Genomic DNA, 19,249 nt, shown 5'->3' on the forward strand with positions numbered 1-19,249 from the left:
ACATTAAAACAGATCCCTGACAGCTTACCCCAGTCTCTTCTTTGGACCTTCTCCTCATAGACAGCTGGTAGGTTCTTAAAGGCAAGGTGGTTCTCAGCCTCCATGTTTCTCTGCCTCACCACGGGCCTGCTGTTCTTGATGCGCTGGCTGTACTGGCGGGCCAGTTGGAAAACCTTGTTCTTCATCTTCTCCATATCCTGCAGAATCTGGTCCTCTTCCACCCCTAAACGCAGGCTGATGATCCTGGGGAGGGGAGATCTACTGACTGTGCCTTTCTCCCAGGACTTGGGAGTCTTATTCTGGCAGGACTCCTGCCCTGAGAAGGGGTCTGGGGAAGTTGTGATGGGAGATGGGGATTCCTCTGAGACAGCACCCATGTCTGACTCCTCCAGGATCCTCAGGGGCTTGATATACTCAGCTTCAAGGATCCCTCTGCTGGTTCCCCCCTTCCGGGATAGAAGTGATCTGGGATGGACAATGTCCTCTGTACCCTGGATACCCTTGGGTTTCCCAAGGCTCCCATAAACCTCCTCCATCTCTATGTCTTGCCACACTTGGACCATGTCCAAGGACGGTCTGAAGAACTCATCCTCGTCTCCAACAGGAGCATCATTGACAATCTGGGACCTGGGCTTGATGTCTGCAGCTTTTTGTGGCTCCAGCACAGGGGTATTATTAGTCCTCTGCTCTTTTTCTAAGCCAGGAAGGTCGAACACTGACCAGGATGTGGGCCGGTTGTTCGGGGAGACCTTCCCGTGCCCTGGAACCGCTTGGTCCTGGGGTTTGCGGTTGAGCTGCCGGCTCAGGTGTCTGACCAGGCCTGCAGGAATATAGGACAGGCTCTCCCTGCGCTTGATGCTGAAGCTGGCATCCTGGTGCTCTGCATGCTCATAGTACCTCCTGATCTTGTGGATGAGTATCCGGTCCTGCTTGGAGAGAGTGGATCTGCGCTCCACCTCCATGAGGTGGTCTGGTCTAGGGGCAGGCGTAGAGGTGTTGCCTTTCAGGAGCAGTGGGTGCTCTGGGGTGGAGTTAACCAGGGTCTGGACCTTCTCCTCGAGCTCGGTGTTCAGACAGGGTGTGCTGCTGCTCTTGCTGCCCAACTGAGGTGAGGGGCAGCCCAGGGAACACAGGTCCTCTGAGACCACCAGGCTGCCGACAAAATGCTCAGTGATTACACTGCCCTTGTCCAACACAGAGGCAGGCAGGATGCGGCTGGTCTCAGTTCCCACCACCGCACCAAACTCTGAACACTCTCCATTTGTCACTGATGAGTTAATCTCGTCCTGTTGGACAGAGCAATCACTCTTCTCTTCATCCCCTCCCGCCCTGTACCTTCCCTCTTCCTCTACTCCTCCCCCGATACCCCTCTCAGGCTCCAGTGTCGGAGACGTCTCAGGCTGTCTGGGAGGCAGAGTTGGCGAAGCATCAGGCTCTGTGTATAGGGGTGGGTTCGCCTCACTCTGTTCCATCACTACTACATTAGGAGCACTGCTTTGAGGAGGAACCTCCTCCACATACACCTGGATAAGGAGGAAGGAAGGGTGAATATTAACATCAGGATGGAAAAAAGCAATATGGATATGATAAGCCATTATCTGACATTGGATCAATGAGCCAAGTCAAGTGATCAGGTTAAATCTGCTACAGCAGCCATGATCTCTGATCCACGTCTGGTAGTGCATGGCGTGGAATATTCTGACAACATGACAGAGACAGAATCACAGTAGAATGTGTAATAAAACGATCAGAGCATTTTGATTCCATTTTTATAGCTAATTCATCACAATTGCCACCGTCCATTTCATATGCACCTGCTGAACTCTGCTGTAAAATGTAGCACTTTAGTTTAACAGTTTTAATTTCACAGATTTGACCCCAGTGTGCAGTTATAACAGACTAATTTCCAGCTGCAGTGTGGTTGTGTGTGTGTGTGTGTGTGTTGGGGAATGCAGTAGGAGCTGCGGGTAGGAAATAAGGGAGGGACCAAAACAACTTGTTACACTCGGCTTGGAAGCAGACAAGAGGACCCAGGATCTATTAAAATGTTCTCTGTCCATGAGAGATGACAGGGGACAACAGCATGTAGGAGGGGACATTCTAATTTACAGGGTTGTATTCGATCAGAACCATTTGGGCCACCTACCAGTCTTCCCAAATTCCCATCCCCTCAAAAGATGAAGACTTTTCTGTTAGTATCCCCTATATTTTAGATATACAGTACAACAAAACCTTCATCCGTTCAGAATCTCTTCAAGCTTAGTCTCATGTGACAGATTTGGTTCTGGGTGCCAAGCGCACCTTAACTTTGACCCAGCCAGTCCAAACTCTTCATACCTGGTCAGTGAAGGTCTCCTCTGTAGCCAACTCGCTGATCTCCTGGGCTGATGTCTCCATCCTCTCCCCCATTGGTCCCTTCTTAACTACAACCTCATAGTGTTCTTCATCCTGGGGTAGCAGAACACAACATGAAAGGGACTGCAGCATGCTTAGGGTGAACACTGCTTAGGGTGAACACTGGGTCTTAGATGGCCAAATCCATACAGTGGAGTATCACAAGACTTCTCTATTATCTGTTCCAGACAGTCACAAGCTGGGCAGCACTGATTTACATTTGGTTTTAAAGCACCTGTGTGACAATACATACATTATATAGACAGCTGACATTCATATTACACGATGTTCAACATTCAAGCCATTTTAATGCCATTATAGCAATTAACCTTAATAAAGCTCCTCTGTAGTTTTGGAAAAAGCAAAAGGGAAACCTTTTTAACTAATGTGAAGACCAAAGCACATATTATCCTGACTCCCTGATTTGACAGCCAAATTCACCTTTGAAGTCATACATCAGCTCTGTGGATCAATTGACTCAATGCAAATGCACCCATCAAATAAGCACAAGGCTAATTGCTGACTTGTTTTCTCTACAATGTTGATTTTCAAAGCAAATTGTGTCACATGCGCAGAATACAACAGATGTAGACCTTACCTTTTAATGCTTCCTTGCAAGCCCTTAACCAACAATGTATATCAATGATATATGTATAGATCAATGATGTCGCTCTTGCTGCGGGTGATTTTCTGATCCACCTCTACGCAGACTACACCATTTTGTATACTTCTGGCCTTTCTTTGGACACAGTGTTAACAAACCTCCAAATGAGCTTCAATGCCATACAACACTCCTTCCTTGGCCTCCAACTGCTCTTAAATGCTAGTAAAACTAAATGCACGCTCTTCAACCGATCGCTGCCCGCACCCGCCTGCCCGACTAGCATCACTACTCTGGACGGTTCGGACTAAGAATATGTGGACAACTACAAATACCTAGGTGTCTAGCTAGACTGTAAACTCTCCTTCCAGACTCATATTATGCATCTCCAATCCAAAATTAAATCTAGATTCGGCTTCCTATTTTGCAGCAAAGCCTCCTTCACTCATGCTGCCAAACATACCCTCGTAAAACTGACTATCCTGCCAAAACCTTGACTTCAGCGTTGTCATTTTCAAAATAGCCTCCAACACTCTACTCAACAAATTGGATGTAGTCTACCACAGCGCCACCCGTTTTGTCATCAAAGCCCCATATACTACCCACCACTGCAACCTGTATGCTCTCGGTGGCTGGTCCTCACTACATATTCGTCACCAAACCCACTGGCTCCAGGTCATCTACAAGTCTTTGCTAGGTAAAGCCCTGCCTCATCTCAGCTCACTGGTCACCATAGCAGCACCCACCTGTAGCACGCTCTCCAGCAGGTATCGCTCACTGGTCATCCCCAAAGCCAACACCTCCTTTGGCCGCCTTTCCTTCCACTTCTCTGCTGCCATTGACTGGAACGAATTTCAAAAATCACTGAAGTTGGAGACTAACTCCCTCACTAACGTCAAGCATCAGCTGTCAGAGCAGCTTACCGATCACTGCAGCTATACACAGCCCATCTGTAAATAGCCCATCCAACCACCTACCTACCTACCTCATATTTGCTTTTCTGGTCTTTTGCACACCAGTATTTCTACTTGCACATCCTCATCTGCACATATATCACTCCAGTGTAAATTGCTAAATTGTAATTACTTTGCCACTATGATCTATTTATTGCCTTACCTCCTTGCCTCACTTGCACACACTGTATATTTTATATTGTGTTATTGATTGTACGTTTGTTTATCCCATGCTTTATCTTGGCCAGGGTGCAGTTGTAAATGAAAACTTGTTCTCAACTGGAGTACTTGGTAAAATAAAGGTGAAATAAAATGAATAAAATAATATTTAAAAATGCAGTTAAGAAAATATACATAGCCTCATTATTGTTGTTTTATTGTGTTACTTTTTATTTCATTTAGTAAATAGTTTAACCAACAATGCAGTTCAAGAAATAGCTAAGGGCTTGTAAGTAAGCATTTCATGGTAACCTGTTGTATTTGGCACATGTGACAAATAACATTTGATTTACTAAATAAACTAAAGTAAAAAAAGTATCACAATAAAATAACTAAGCTATATACGGGGGGTACCAGTACAGAGTCAATGTGCAGAGGTAATATGTACATGTAGGGGTTAAGTGACTATGCATAGACAATTAACAGCAAATAGCAGCAGGGTAGAAAATGGCTCTTATGTCTTGGGGCTAGAAGCTGTTAAGGAGCCTTTTGGACCTAGACTTTCCGCGCGGTAGCAGAGAGAACAGTCTGACTTGACCATTTTTGGGGTCTGTAATGCTCCGCAACACATGAGAGAAAAGCATGGTAGTGTGCGTGTTAACCATTAGGGCTGAAACTGCCAGAGACCTCACGATTCGACATTATTACGATACTTAGGTGCCGATACAATACGTACTGCAATTCTCACGATTCTATATGTATTGCGATTCAATATTGTGATATGATGTTCCAAACATATTGCTCACTATATGTCTGCTGCAGAGAGACAAGAGAGCATGAGAACATTTGTTTTGATCAGTCATGGAAATAAACGTGCTGATAACATGTTGGCTCACTATTAAAAAAAGAGATGGAGAACAAGCTATAGGATGAAAAATACCAGAGTTTTGGCGCAGGTACAGCCGACTAGCGCTAGCTAAGGCTACCTAGCAACAAAACAATTTAATTAAATCGATACTGAGTCAAGTATCAATATAATATCATCCAAAATTCTATTATGATATAACTGTTGATTTTTTTCCACCATCACTATTAACCATTCCATTCTAAAAACCTCAAATTCAAACAATAACAGGCCTTTCTATAGTCACATTTTCCCCAACATTCAATGATGAATTATAAATCTGATCTGCAGTGACCAGATTTCCATGATACTGATTGTTGTTACAATTCCTGGAAGGTTTAGTCCATGCAGTTATGTGAGTGTGAAAACCAGAAGCATTCCATGAGTATGGCAAATGGTAGCTGGCTTTTAGTGAATTGCATCAAGGCTGAGGTAAACAGAGAGGGAGATGGTTGATTGGAAAGCCAGTGAAATTGCAGAGGAAATAGGAAACCCATTGGTGGCAGTGAGTCTCACCGTTGTGAACCGAGCAGAAAGTAAAGCCCTGGCCCTATAGTGCCAGCAAGAGATGGCTGCCAGCTTGGAGCTGGCAAAGTCGGCTACCTGGTCATCCTCCATCAGAATATCATCTGTGTTTATCTCCCCCTTCTCCTCCTCAGTCTCCTCCTCCTGCTGCTCAGTGCCCCCCTGGCAGGGTAAGGACCCTGGCTTAGGGTCCTCACTGGGGCTCAGCTGCTCCAGAGATGCCCTCCCGCGGCCTATCTTCTCCTGGGCTCCCAGCACACCAGGCCTCTCAGCCTCACCTAGACTGGAGCCCAGCATACTGACACTAGCAGTTGGCTGCAGGGAACGCCTGTCCCCCAGAAGAGCACCATCACTGTCTGTGTGCTGTAGCTTGAAGTCACAGAGAGTTGAGGTGTTATTGCAAGGCCAGCATAGAGATGTTCCTTTTTAATGTAATTGCAAGGTGTTGAAAATAATGGTATAAATGTGACTGCTTTAGCACGGCGTGAGATATGAAGGTACATCATGTGATCATGCCAAGCTAGCATGCTGTGCGCCCCACATTGTGGACACATCACTAATCAACAAAACCCTGAGCCCGAAACCTCTGCCTTTATTAACACAATATGGTTCAGCCCAATAAGCTTAGAGTAGCAATTCCTCTATTGGGGTTCATTTCTCTCAGCAAGGTTTATTCTGCATTTCCTTTCAGAGTCATTGTCAAACCTGTGAGAACAACATCTCATTGAACGGAGTCAACCGATTTCTCTTTTCTGCACAGAGGAGAAACAAAACATGGCAGGGAAAAATGTACTTTCATCATTGGGAAGCTTACCTTCAGAATGGCTGCAAGTCAGGAGAAGATAATGAAGAGGAGAACATAAGAGAATGTCAACAATGCTGCCACAACAAAAAAGTAGACTTATATCATACTGTAAACACACTAATAATATCTGAAAACTGGCAAGTTAATTGGATAAACTGTGAATGAGAAATGAGTCCTTTCAGAGACTCAGAAATAAGGCAATTCACAAGGACAGTCCTCTCTGACTGAGGAATATGAAGAACAAGAAAATCAGCAGAGATAACGAGGCTGACTGCACAGCCATGGCAGACTGACTGGGGAAGACACACGGAGACAATTTCCTCCAAAACCCATTTGTCTTTAATATAACCTAACCACACTTATTTATTTCCCAACTTATTACTGCTGTTCATATAACCATAATTACCTCTATCTCCCCTTCCATTCTCTCCCATCACTGCCCTTTCATTGCGGGTCAATTAGAATGCATGAGAGCAGCGCAAGCCACAGATCTAAAGCCAGGACTGAATTTGACTATTGAAAAGAGCTCCTGCATGACAAAGCCTTTCAGTAATATGGCCCATAATTAACATCATTATGGGTGTTCTAGGGCAGAGGGGGTTGTGAGAGGAGTAGGGGTCTGGCCTTTTGATCGGGCTGTCCAGGGGTCCATCTACGGCAGAATGACAGCATGGGGTGAATACTGAGACTCAGTATGGGCGACAGGGAACCTGAATCATGGCAGCAGTGGCTCCAGGGTTATGAGCCAGGCCAGCCTGTTAATCTGGTCTCAATCTTCATTTAACATACAAATCTCATCATGATAATGAATAGCCTCTAACAGGGACCTCTTTAACAAGATCGCAGTGATAAGTAAATTAGTGGCATCCCTGTTGCCTTACCTTTGGTTGTCCTTACGATCTGTTTCCCTGGTTCTAAAATGTAAAAAAGACAGTTGAAGCATAGTGAATATATTTGTGGCAAACATACAGAATTCTCATGGACTGATATTTACATTTACATTTAAGTCATTTAGCAGACGCTCTTATCCAGAGCGACTTACAAATTGGTGCATTCACCTTAAGACATCCAGTGGAACAGCCACTTTACAATAGTGCATCTAAATCTTTTAAGGGGGGGGAGGGTGAGAAGGATTACTTTATCCTATCCTAGGTATTCCTGAAAGAGGTGGGGTTTCAGGTGTCTCCGGAAGGTGGTGATTGACTCCGCTGTCCTGGCGTCGTGAGGGAGTTTGTTCCACCATTGGGGGGCCAGAGCAGCGAACAGTTTTGACTGGGCTGCGCGGGAACTGTACTTCCTCAGTGGTAGGGAGGCGAGCAGGCCAGAGGTGGATGAACGCAGTGCCCTTGTTTGGGTGTAGGGCCTGATCAGAGCCTGGAGGTACTGAGGTGCCGTTCCCCTCACAGCTTCGTAGGCAAGCACCATGGTCTTGTAGCGGATGCGAGCTTCAACTGGAAGCCAGTGGAGAGAGCGGAGGAGCGGATATCACAAGCAATGAGCTTCTGAGACGCAACCAAAAACCAAGGAGTCTCGTTAAGAATGGTTTCAGACTGTAGAACTGTGGGGTAAGTGGAACCAATCAAGCCTGAAGAGATGGCTTGGCTTTGGTGTTGTTTTCCATAAAACAAAACATTGTTTTACTATGTGCAGGGGGGAGGCAACTAACTCACCTGATGTCCTGCGCCCGGGTCTCCCCTCTGCGGAAAGGTCTTCAGCCCTGCAGTATCCAGTCTTCTTCAGCTTCTCTGGGCTGTAGCGGTACTTCCCCGACCCTGGGTCTGCACACAGCACAGCAAGCAACACCATCACTCAGGCACTACCGCTCACTCACTCAAAACCAGGTCAGTGAATTAAAGAAATCGTTCTCTACTCTTCAAATGGGGACACAACAGTTAATAATTGTTCCACATTTCCAGTGAAGTGATCCTCTTGCACTCAATGACAGCCTTTCCTGTTGCTTTGTTAACAGCCACAGCTATGTTTAGTGCCTTTATCTTTTATTCATATTAACCATATTTATCTGGAATACTCACAGAGAGAATCCATTTCGAGGATGGCCTCTTTTACCTGGAAGACAGAAATCAAAAGAAAACGGTAGGTGTCATTTTTATTAGACTTCAAATTTACAAATGCAGCATTGATACGTTTATTTAATAAAAAAATAAAAAAAGAACAGCTCCACCCCCCACCCTTCCTATAAGGTGCATAGGTCTACATGTAAACAACGAACGTCAGCATGTCATAAAGGAGATTAAATGGAGATACACACAAAAAAACATTTATTTTATGCAGAAGTGTGTTAAGACTAATAGTATTTCTTTGTCATAATATAAATATATAATAAAAAATGTAAAAATGTAGGAATGAAAAATAAGAAGGGAACTGTAGTAGATGATTGAATGAGAATAATTTATTTGGGTAATCTTACTTGTCATATTAGAAGGAATAGTATATAGCGCCATATATGCAGTCTAGGTCAACATCTTAAAACTGAATGGGAGTCAAGTCATAAAGATTCAAGCTAAATGTAATTGTTTATATTTAAGCGGGGTATAATTGTTCATTCAGTAGGAAGGGTAGAGAAATCATCAAATAATGAAATAAAGGGTTGTCAAAGGCAGTACAATTGATCTGTTAATCCTCTTAAAAGGTGAATTTGATATTTTCTCATTTAAGAAAAAAATATATCTTAGAGTCATACAGCTAGAGAGGAAGGGGCTGCGGATTTCCAATTCAGCAGAATCCTGCCACGAGCCAGAAGAGTTGTGAATGCAATACTATGAGTGTTTAGACAATATACGAGGGGGGTCTTCTACAGCTCCAAAAATAGCAACATAGGGAGATGGTTGACGTTGAATAGCTAAGATACAGTGACAAGATTTCAAAAGACGGAAGTCCAGAAAGCTTATCCATTTGGAGCCAGACCAGGATGCATGTTAGGTTTGCAGGAGACGGAGCACAGCATTCACATTTGTCCTCTATATATCATTATTTACGGAGCAATGCAACTGTTTTTCTGGTTGATTTGTGATGTTTGTTGTGCTTACCATGATTATAAATGTACACAAATGATTTAAAAATAGTATTATACAGGGCACATTTGGAAGTCTCAATGTCTTCTCTTTCAAAATAAAGGTTAAGTAAATACAAAATAAATTAAAGTATAAGCAATATAGAAGCTTTTATAAGTGGCAGGGAACCATTTTCTATGGAATCACTAAACACCTACAAAAAAGTTAATCAGATAATGTTTTGTAAAATTCTGGGGTAGCCGTCAGGTCCCTGAGCTTTGCTACTCTGCATTTACCAAAATTATTCTTGTAATTCTTGCAATGTTTAGCGTCAGATGAGCTGATTGTAGGGGCATTTCAGTTTGCCAAGAAGGAGTCCATTTTAGAGGCAGTGAGTTGGTGATTCAGATGTGTAAAGAAATGAATAGAATGATAAAAGGTTTTGTTGATATCGGAAGGGGTTGACAACAAAGTACCATGGGCATCTTTAATATGTGGAATGAAACGAGAAGCTGCATTGCATTTGATCTTTGTCGCCATACTCATAGAAATAACCTTTGGACTGTAACAGCTTTTCAGCTTAGGATGTAGCCAAATGATCAAATTGTGCCTGAAGATCATTGCTTTTTGTATAGCTGAGGATCTGGGTTCATAGCATATTGGTGATCTAGGTCTGAAATATACGTGATTGTATATACATGCGGTGATCTCCATTAGAGATCTTCATGCTTTATTAAGAGTGGCAGAGTAATAGTTGATATTTGGAGACTAAAAAACCCTCGACCTAGTGAGATATACACTACCGTTCAATAGTTTGGGGTCACTTCGAAATGTCCTTGTTTTTGAAAGAAAAGCAATTTTTCTGTCCATTAATATAACATCAAATTGATCAGAAATACAGTGTAAACATCATTAATGTTGTAAATGACTATTGTAGGTGGAAACGGCAGATTTTTAATGGAATATCTATATAGGCGTACAGAGGCTCATTATCAGTAACCATCACTCCTGTGTTCCAATGGCACGTTGTGTTACCTAATCCAAGTTTATCATTTTAAAAAGGTTAACTGTGCATTAGAAAATGCTTTTGCAATTATGTTAGCACAGCTGAAAACTGTTGTAATAATTAAAGAAGCAATAAAACGGGCCTTTTTTAGACTACTTGAGTATCTGGAGCATCAGCATTTGTGTGCTTGATTACACATTCAAAAAAACAAAGTACTTTCTTCTGAAACTCGTCAGTCTATTCTTGTTCTGAGAAATGAAGGCTACTCCATGCGAGAAATTTCCAAGAAACTGAAGACCTCGTACAATGCTGTGTACTACTCCCTTCACAGAACAACGCAAACTGGCGCTAACCAGAATGGAAAGAGGAGTGGGAGGCCCCGGTGCACAACTGAGCAATAGGACAAGCACAGAGTGTCTAGTTTGATAAACAGATGCCTCAAGTCCTCAACTGGCAGCTTCATTAAATAGTACCCGCAAAACACCAGTCTCAATGTCAACAGTGAAGAGGCGACTCCGGGATGCTGGCCTTGGCAGATCTGCAAAGAAAAAGCCATCTCTTCAAATTACCTCAACAAATTGACATCTAGAATGCCAAAGGTCTGAAGGGCTGTAATTGCTGCAAATGGAGGATTATTTGATGAAAGAAAAGTTTGAAGGACAATTATTTCAAATAAATCATTATTTATAACCTTGGCAACATCTTGACGATATTTCATATTCATTTTGCAACTATTTTAATGCATGTTTTCATGGAAAACAAGGACATTTCTAAGTGACCCCAAACTTTTGAATGGTAGTGTACATGGAGGAGACTTAATCAAGCTAGTCATATTGACTACTTTGTCTCTTGCGTCAAAGTTTAAAAAAAAAAAAATTATAATAGGAAAGAATGCAATCGGAGCATCATTGGCCTTCACATAACTCTTACAGAATTTCCATGTGGACAGGGATATTGGAAACATAATCAAAGTTTACTGGAGGATAAAATCATTTATAACTGAATTTTTCCAGTATAATATTGGTTCGGCAAATATTGTTTGGGATACCTTTAGGGTTGCACATTTTGGAGAATATTCAGAGGTGGAAACTTTCAGTGGGAATTAACGGGAATATATGGGAATTAATATTAATACATTAATATTGCATTGATATATTTAACATATCATGTGGAGACAGAAACAAACATTTTACCTTATCATAAGTAGAAAATTGCAAATGATTAAATCCTTCAAATAGAAATAAAATCATCAATTTAGTTACAAATGGAACTTTAATTAAATGAGTTGACTCTTCACATGGGATGATTTCACTGAACAACAAAAGGGAATATTGAATGATCCTCAAAGTCCCTTCCGCCAGGTGGCTGATGAGATATGTTGGCACGACTGCCATATTGCATCTCCATCCTAAAGCCCTTGCTTGGAAGTGTACTTCGCCAGACTGCCAATAACCTTGCCCTCATCCAGGCCAAGGTCACAAGACACGGTAGTGATGACACCATAGGCCTTGTTGATCTCTGACCAGACAGGATGCTCTTGCCAGCATTCTTGGGGTCAAATATGTACGCTGCGGCGTGTATGGGCTTCAGGCTGAAGCCTTCATGCTTTTTTATGCATTTCAGTACTGTAGTTTCCTTTGCTTGGGAGCAACAGTGAAGTAGGCAGGGCAGTATGGATTTATTCTCTTACATCTACAAGCAGAGTCTGAACATCAGACAGGATGGCATTGTCTCCCTCAATCCGTGCAATGGCTACTGCTATAGGTTTCAGGGCTTTCAGGCTGCTTACCACTCTCTGCCAAAATACCTCATCCAGGAGGATCCTCTTGATGGGGCTGTCCATATCGACAGACTGATATGGCTATTTCATGGAGAGACGCTTTCCCCTCCAGGAGACTGTCAAACATGATGACAACATCACACCAACAGGTGTTGCTGGGCAGCTTCAATGTGGTGCTCTTATTCTTCTCACTTTGCTTGGTGAGGTAGATTGCTGCTATAACTTGATGACCCTTCACATACCTAACCATTTCACATACATAACCATTTCCAGATTCAATGCATGAGCAGCACAGCCAATGGGGGTGATGTGAGGGTAGGACTCCTCCACTTTAGACCAAGCAGCCTTCATGTTAGCAGCATTGTCTGTCACCAGTGCAAATGCCTTCTGTGGTCCAAGGTCATTGATGACTGCCTTCAGCTCATCTGCAATGTAGAGACCGGTGTGTCTGTTATCCCTTGTGTCTGTGCTCTTGTACAATACTGGTTGAGGGGTGGAGATGATGTAGTTAATTATTCCTTGCCCACGAACATTCGACCACCCATCAGAGATGATTGCAATACAATCTTCTTTCTCTATGATCTGCTTGACCTTCACTTGAACTCTGTTGAACTCTGTATCCAGCAAATGAGTAGATAAAGCATGTCTGGTTGGAAGGGTGTATGCTGGCCGAAGAACATTCAGAAATCTCTTCCAATACACATTGCCTGTGAGCATCAGAGGTGAACCAGTTGCATACACAGCTCAAGCAAGACAATCACCAGCATTTCTATGACTACATTCCGCCATTGAGTAAAAAACAACTTCTGATTCGAGGACCATGAGCTGCTGCTATCGATAAGGTGTCCGATTCATTATTTCCACCTCGAATAGAAGTAGAGGGACTTTTGTCAGAGGTTGCTTGTTGTGAGTGCGGAGGGGACTTTATGCACTTAACCAGATGATTCTGCATCTTTGTTGCATTCTTCACATATGATTTGGCACAGTATTTGCAAATGTACACAGCTACATTAGCTGCAGTCAGATCGTGCCCATGGCATTTTCCTGTAAAGATTAGAAAAAAATGAGTAAAAAAAGAATACAATTCTATGTACATATAAATAGTTAACCAGTTAGATTAAACAACTCCTTTGTAAGATAAGCGTTTTAAAATGAAACATGTACGGAAACAGGTGAATTAACACTCAGCAGGCTCAAGCAAGCTAAAACCCACATGGTAGGTGGCAAAAACTAACTAGCAGAAATGGTTAACAAGTTAGAAATGATTTAAAACACACTTTGCTATAGGCTACTATTTACTAGTTAACAAAAAATCATGTATAAAATATATTCACCCCACCCAGTATTGTAATCAAAACTTACCAGAAAGCATGTAGTCCTTGGCTCAGACAGTGTAGTAGTGTGGGCTCAATAGCATCTCATCCTGATCAGACAGTTTTTTTTAACATGGATGATACATTGGAGATAATATAGGACAACTACTAGAAATAATAGAACACAATGAAACATCTAAGACAGGCCTGGTATTTAAAGCGGAGTTTGAAAAGGCCTTTGATAAAGACCGGATTTTATTTGTAAAAATGCCTGAATTTTTTTATTTCAGTGATTCTCTTATAAAATGGGTAAAAGTAATGTATAACAACCCCAAGTGTAAAATAGTAAATAGAGGATATTTCTCAAGAGAGTTTTGAATTGTCAAGAGGAGTTAAAACAAGGGTGTCTGCTGTCACCATATCTATTCCTTATGGCCATTGAAATGCTAGCTATTAAAATCAGATCAAATAACAATAGAGGATTAGAAATCCAAGGCTTTAAAACAAAAGGTGTCCATGTATGCCAATGACTCAAGTATTATATTAAGTCCAGAATTGTATGTGAAGGTCTGCGCATTCCAAGAGTACAACCAATTGATTGCAGCATGACCACAAAAAATGGAGGAGGCAGGTGGCAGGGAACTGGTCTGTCTGCCCAATGTAAAGGATCAAAACTGGCAGAGGAATAAAAAGAGCATAAATAGGAAAGTGTACCAGTTTCATATGAGGACCAGGATGTTGACAGTTGTGCCATACAGATTGTAAAATAGTTGGGATGAGATTGTTGGATGAGCATTCCTGAATCTGAGACCAGAAACGGGCTACCTGAGGGCAATACCAAAATAAATGGTCTGGATTCTGTATCCTCACAACAAAATCTGCAGAGCTTTGATGATTGAATGCCCCAAATATTCAACATTTTGTTGGTGGCAAGAATTCTATATAATACTTTTAACTGAAAAGCACAAAATCTTGAATCTTGAGTCGTTTTATATATCAACTCATACACCCTGTACCATGGAATTGGTACATCTGAAAATGCAGAGCATTGATCTAAAATTGACCCTAGAAATAGTACTGTTGGGAGATCTGGAGAGACCGGGTCAGTCAATAAATTATATACTAATCCTCTTAGTAAAAGTATTTATCTTAAACCTGAACTCTGTAGATTCTATTCGATAGATTGAAATTGTATGTTAAAACATCACTGCACAGTTGAAAGATATATGTTGCGTAGAAATCCGAAGAGGGTGGCCTGCAGAGATAGGTGGAAGGGACTGAGGGAAGATGGGGGTTAGGATGTGGAATTGGAGACAAGTGGGAGTGGAGTTGCTGTGCGGGAGATTGACCGTCATTCTAAAATAAAAGTATATATATATTTTTTTATCAAATTAAAAGTACATCAGAATGACACTGAGGGGCAGTGTTTTTACAGCTAATGCCAGTTTGCCTGAGGCTGATGCGGTGCAGGTGTTTGTACACATGTATATATACACAAATTCTCATTCAAATGCACACATACACAGACGCACAGGTAAATAGTGCCATACATGCACACAAACAGTTGGCCTTGCAGTTACGGTTTTTGTTGTCCTTTTGCATTTAGTTTTCTTCCGTCTTTCTCTTTTGTTCATTTTGTTGGTGCATGGGGGGTCTTGAAAGGGGGGATGGAATCATTTTTAAAAAAGTATTATTTATTAAAGTAGTATTTCTTCTGGGGGGGGGCCTTGGAGGGCTGGCGGTTGGGAGCTTGGGCCGGTGGATCGCTGGTTCAGGCCACTTTTTTAAAATCTTGTGGGTAATCTGTCGACATGCCCTTGAGTAGGGCGTTGACCCTGGTTGCTTCTGTGTGTCGCTCTGGATGGGAGTGTTAGATGACTAATGTGATGTAGTTGAGTGGTTTCACTGCAAGTATATTGTATGTTTTAAGCATTCAATAAAAAAATAAAGAGTGGCAGAGTAAGAAATCATTTGAACTCTGAGAAAAGCCATTAAGGTTGCCCAAAGGAGAGAGTAAGAAACGGTCCGACTTATTTGTTTCTAGAAAATGAGTAAATAGATTACAATTAAGGTACAGAATGTTTCATCAGAAAGTAGGAAGTCTCCAAAATGATCGATCCTTTTGACATAGCAAAAGTTTATATCCAAAAGTAGAGGGTGCATGGTCCAAAATGACAATAGCTAAGTATTCACACTGCTGGCATGAGTGCGTTATCAATGAAAAAGTAATTATACGGAAGGTGTGGTAGACATAACAAAAAAATGGAAAACTCCTTCACAAGAGTGTTTTGTAATATCCAGGGGTCAGTGCAACCATTCCATTGAATACATGCGGAGAAAGCTTTGGACATCATTGACTGATGGGTTCTAGGATGTGAGCGATCTAATTTTCGATCTATGACAGTTAATATTTCCTCCGAAGCTCAAATAGTGACTGTCCAAATGGATAAGAGTTTGTTAGTGAAGATTACATAGTCCCATTTGGGAGCGTAAACATTCAGCAACACCATGGGTGTTTCACAAAGTGTACAGGTTACAATAATGCATCTTCCTTTTGAATCTGAATTCTGTCTGACGGAATGAAGGGTATCTTCTTATGAATAAGAAAGGCAAGCCATCTGGCCCTAGTGTTGATATTTGAATGATAAACTGAACCACCCATGTGCTACGGAGTCTATATATTGGTCTGTAGATGTTTAAGATGGAAGAATAATTTGGATCTCTTGATTGGTCCATTTAGCCCTTCGACGTTCCATGAGGTGAGCCTCACTGAGGCACCACTTTTTAAATGTTTTTTTATTGAACCTTTAACTAGGCAAGTCAGTTAGGAACAAATTCTTATTTACAATGGCAGCCTACCCCGGACGACACTGGGCCAATTGCGCGCCGCCCTATGGGACTCCCAATCACGGCCGGTTGTGATACGCCTGGAATCTAACCAAGGTCTGTAGTTACGCCTCTAGCACTGAGATGCAGTGCCTTAGACCACTGCGCCACTCAGGAGCCCTTTTGTGTTGGTAGAGTGATAATTCAAATTCACTATCATCAATGAAAGACTTACCAGATGTCTCAAAATCAGTTGTGATGTATTTCACAGAAAATAACTAGGCCAAACCTCAAAAAGTATGTTTATCAGAACGTGACATCTGCCTTCTCTTATCGTTCGGCGTAGTACGTACCTTGCCAATTCAATGTGCCCAGGCTAAAACCGGTAGTGAGGGGAAAACTTCTTGCCCCAGGTTCTTAGTGAAAATTTTAGACATTAATTTAATAACAGAGCCCTCTGAATTTTCTTCAATATTTGTGATTCGTATATTTGAACGCCGTGAAAAATTCTATACCATCTATGGTTTCGGAGAAGAGCTAGTTTTTCTCCAGCGATGTGCACCTTTCTTCCAGTGAAACAATTCTGTCACTGTAGCCAGATGGATAATGGATGTTGAGCAAAATCTGTTGGCCATGGCCATCTATGGTTTTGCAACACTATCGAGAGTAGCTGATATTGGGGCCAAAGCAGCGTTCATTGTCACTTTGAGTTCTGAGAATCATGAAGCAAAGTTTGTCAGAGACGGTAGGTAGGCCTGGTGCAGAGTTTTCAGTCATCCTAGTCATCCTAGAGTTTCGTTCCGATTTCTCTTGTCTTTGGGACGCAGTTTATGAGCTATTTTCAAGTAAGTAGTTGCGTTAGACTTTAGAAAAAAGTTAGTGAACTAGAAAATGTATATTTTAACTTTGTTGAAAAGAAGAAGCCACCCACACATACAACCTTCATTCACATGTTAACCCAGAGCATTAGTTTAGAGGGAGGGATTAGAGTTGGCTGGTGGTGCAAGACTGTGGGCTACTTGACAGGAGTGGAGAGGAAACCCTTGTCGCTATAGATTTACCTTCTGTGGGACAATGGTGTGGTGGTTCTCTAGAATCAGTTTCTTGATATGATGAGCCCAGAGGCGCTTCTCCTCTACAGTCTTGGCCTGAAAAAGACACTTGTCAATTATACTGAGCTCATACAGAACTACTCTTATTACAAGAGAGGACGGGCTTATGGTCCACACACACCTGCACAGTGTGAGGCTGCTTGGGATGCTTGAAGTGGATCACACTGAAGTGCAGGGGGTCCTTGGCGCTGTCAAGCAGCATCAGGGTCGAGCACTGAAACAACAGGGAGCAACGTTACGCCAGCCCAACAGAGCTAGCTCATGGCATTTGGGTTAGGTTCCTCTACTTTTTGTTCATTACCAATATGTGTGTCTTGTAGACATAGTGCTCTCCTCTCTTTTTGGTGATGAGGAGCATCTTGTCAAAGAGGAACAGCATCCTGGTGTTCTTGGCACGTTGGACCTGGAAGGTTCCCTCCAGCACCAGCTCTCCATACGTAGTGAGGTCAGGACCCTTCCAGTTGATCAGGAGAGACTGGATCTCCTGCACACACACACACTCCTGATTTACATCTAGGTCTCCTAAACCTAGTCTGTGTACACAACACTGACAAAACTGTACATAAAAGCATGCACAAGGGGTGAAAAGTCTGAAGAGAACAGTATTTGTTTAATGCGACAACAGAAAACAACAACAGGTAGGCCAGGAACCAATGGGCAGTGAACTCACCATCTAATCAAAGGCATAAATTGAAACAAATAGAAAACCCAGCAGACACTGTGGCCCTGCGGTAGATTTATTGAGTCCCTACGAGGCCCCAAATCCCTGACCAATCTAAACAGAGGTCGGGGAGACATGGAGCTTTGAGCCACCTCGGAGGCTTACTGATCAATACCACTCGGAGCAGGTTTACACATTTGCTTTGGCCATTTTGTTTCTAAAGATTTAGGCTTCAGCAAACGTCTTAAGGTTGATTATGGAAGTTAATGGGCTGCTTTATTGGAACAACAAAGACTGTGCAACTAAACAAAAAAAAGGGACTAGCCTGCCCGCACACAGTACAGTAAACTCAGTCAGGGAGTTACTGTGGGAGCAGCAGGAGAGCAACCTGGAATAGTTGCTGGGTGACTAAAAGGATTCCCCATCAACACAACCTCCAGCAAGACAGTGAAACAACATACTAAAGCTATGGCCAGACAGGATAAACTATGAGCAGAGCAAGGGTAGCTACACTTCATTAACTGATATAAAACCTATTGAGAAACAATCACATACAAAATTAGCCCAATTAGATACACCTGCGTCATTATATAGCGTAACACAATAGTGGTAGGTGGAAAGGGGCGGGTCAAATTCCATTCACCTCTCCCTGAGAGTAGCCATACTGACCTGCAGCCTGACAGCGTGCTCGTGTTTCCTCTTCATGTCATTGATGTACCAGGCCACCCCGGTCATGGTGTCAATGGCCTCCTGCACCACCTCATAGCCCTCCTTCTCAGGGTCAAAGTGCTTGGCGATCTCCTGTTAGAGGGAAAACAGCCAGAACATAAGGAATCAAGACCTCTGGAATGAAGTTGAATGTGTTGTTGTATGCTATACAATGCTCTACCATTTCCATCTTATCAGGTTAAAAATGTATTGGCCTCCTATCAAGGGACCCCACAATCAACATGCAATTGCAGAAGTACAATTCTACACAGCTTACTTGGAAAAGGTAGTATGCAGTACCCATAGAAAATGTAGTATGCAGTGAGGACCAGTGTACCTGCAGAAGTAGGTGGTATTTGAGGATCCTCTGGACAGGTTTGAGCAGGTAGGACCCCAGGGGGAGAGAACGCTTGAGGAAGGCCTGGCGATCCCTGAAGAACTTGGCCAGAGTCGTACTCCGCATGCAGTCGGTCAGTGTACCCACAGAGCTA

The 19,249-nt window shown here is 42.6% G+C and overlaps 1 protein-coding gene across 1 annotated transcript in view; it reads right to left on the reverse strand.

Annotated features, from left to right (window-relative positions):
• LOC115146267 (pleckstrin homology domain-containing family G member 3-like) overlaps window positions 1-19,249 on the reverse strand; it is a 57,553-nt gene that overhangs the window by 1,688 nt on the left and 36,616 nt on the right. Inside the window, exons 7-19 of the mRNA XM_065004250.1 lie at window positions 19,096-19,246; window positions 18,720-18,851; window positions 17,691-17,873; window positions 17,511-17,603; window positions 17,339-17,425; window positions 8,375-8,408; window positions 8,012-8,119; window positions 7,223-7,255; window positions 6,351-6,361; window positions 5,615-5,905; window positions 3,742-3,837; window positions 2,338-2,448; window positions 29-1,523 (exon numbers count right to left, since the gene is read on the reverse strand). Coding sequence (XP_064860322.1) covers window positions 29-1,523; window positions 2,338-2,448; window positions 3,742-3,837; window positions 5,615-5,905; window positions 6,351-6,361; window positions 7,223-7,255; window positions 8,012-8,119; window positions 8,375-8,408; window positions 17,339-17,425; window positions 17,511-17,603; window positions 17,691-17,873; window positions 18,720-18,851; window positions 19,096-19,246 — 2,825 coding nt within the window. The remainder of the gene's footprint in view (window positions 1-28; window positions 1,524-2,337; window positions 2,449-3,741; window positions 3,838-5,614; window positions 5,906-6,350; window positions 6,362-7,222; window positions 7,256-8,011; window positions 8,120-8,374; window positions 8,409-17,338; window positions 17,426-17,510; window positions 17,604-17,690; window positions 17,874-18,719; window positions 18,852-19,095; window positions 19,247-19,249) is intronic.

Source organism: Oncorhynchus nerka, linkage group LG18 (assembly GCF_034236695.1).
Source record: "Oncorhynchus nerka isolate Pitt River linkage group LG18, Oner_Uvic_2.0, whole genome shotgun sequence".
In the NCBI taxonomy this organism is placed as follows: Eukaryota; Metazoa; Chordata; class Actinopteri; order Salmoniformes; family Salmonidae; genus Oncorhynchus; species Oncorhynchus nerka.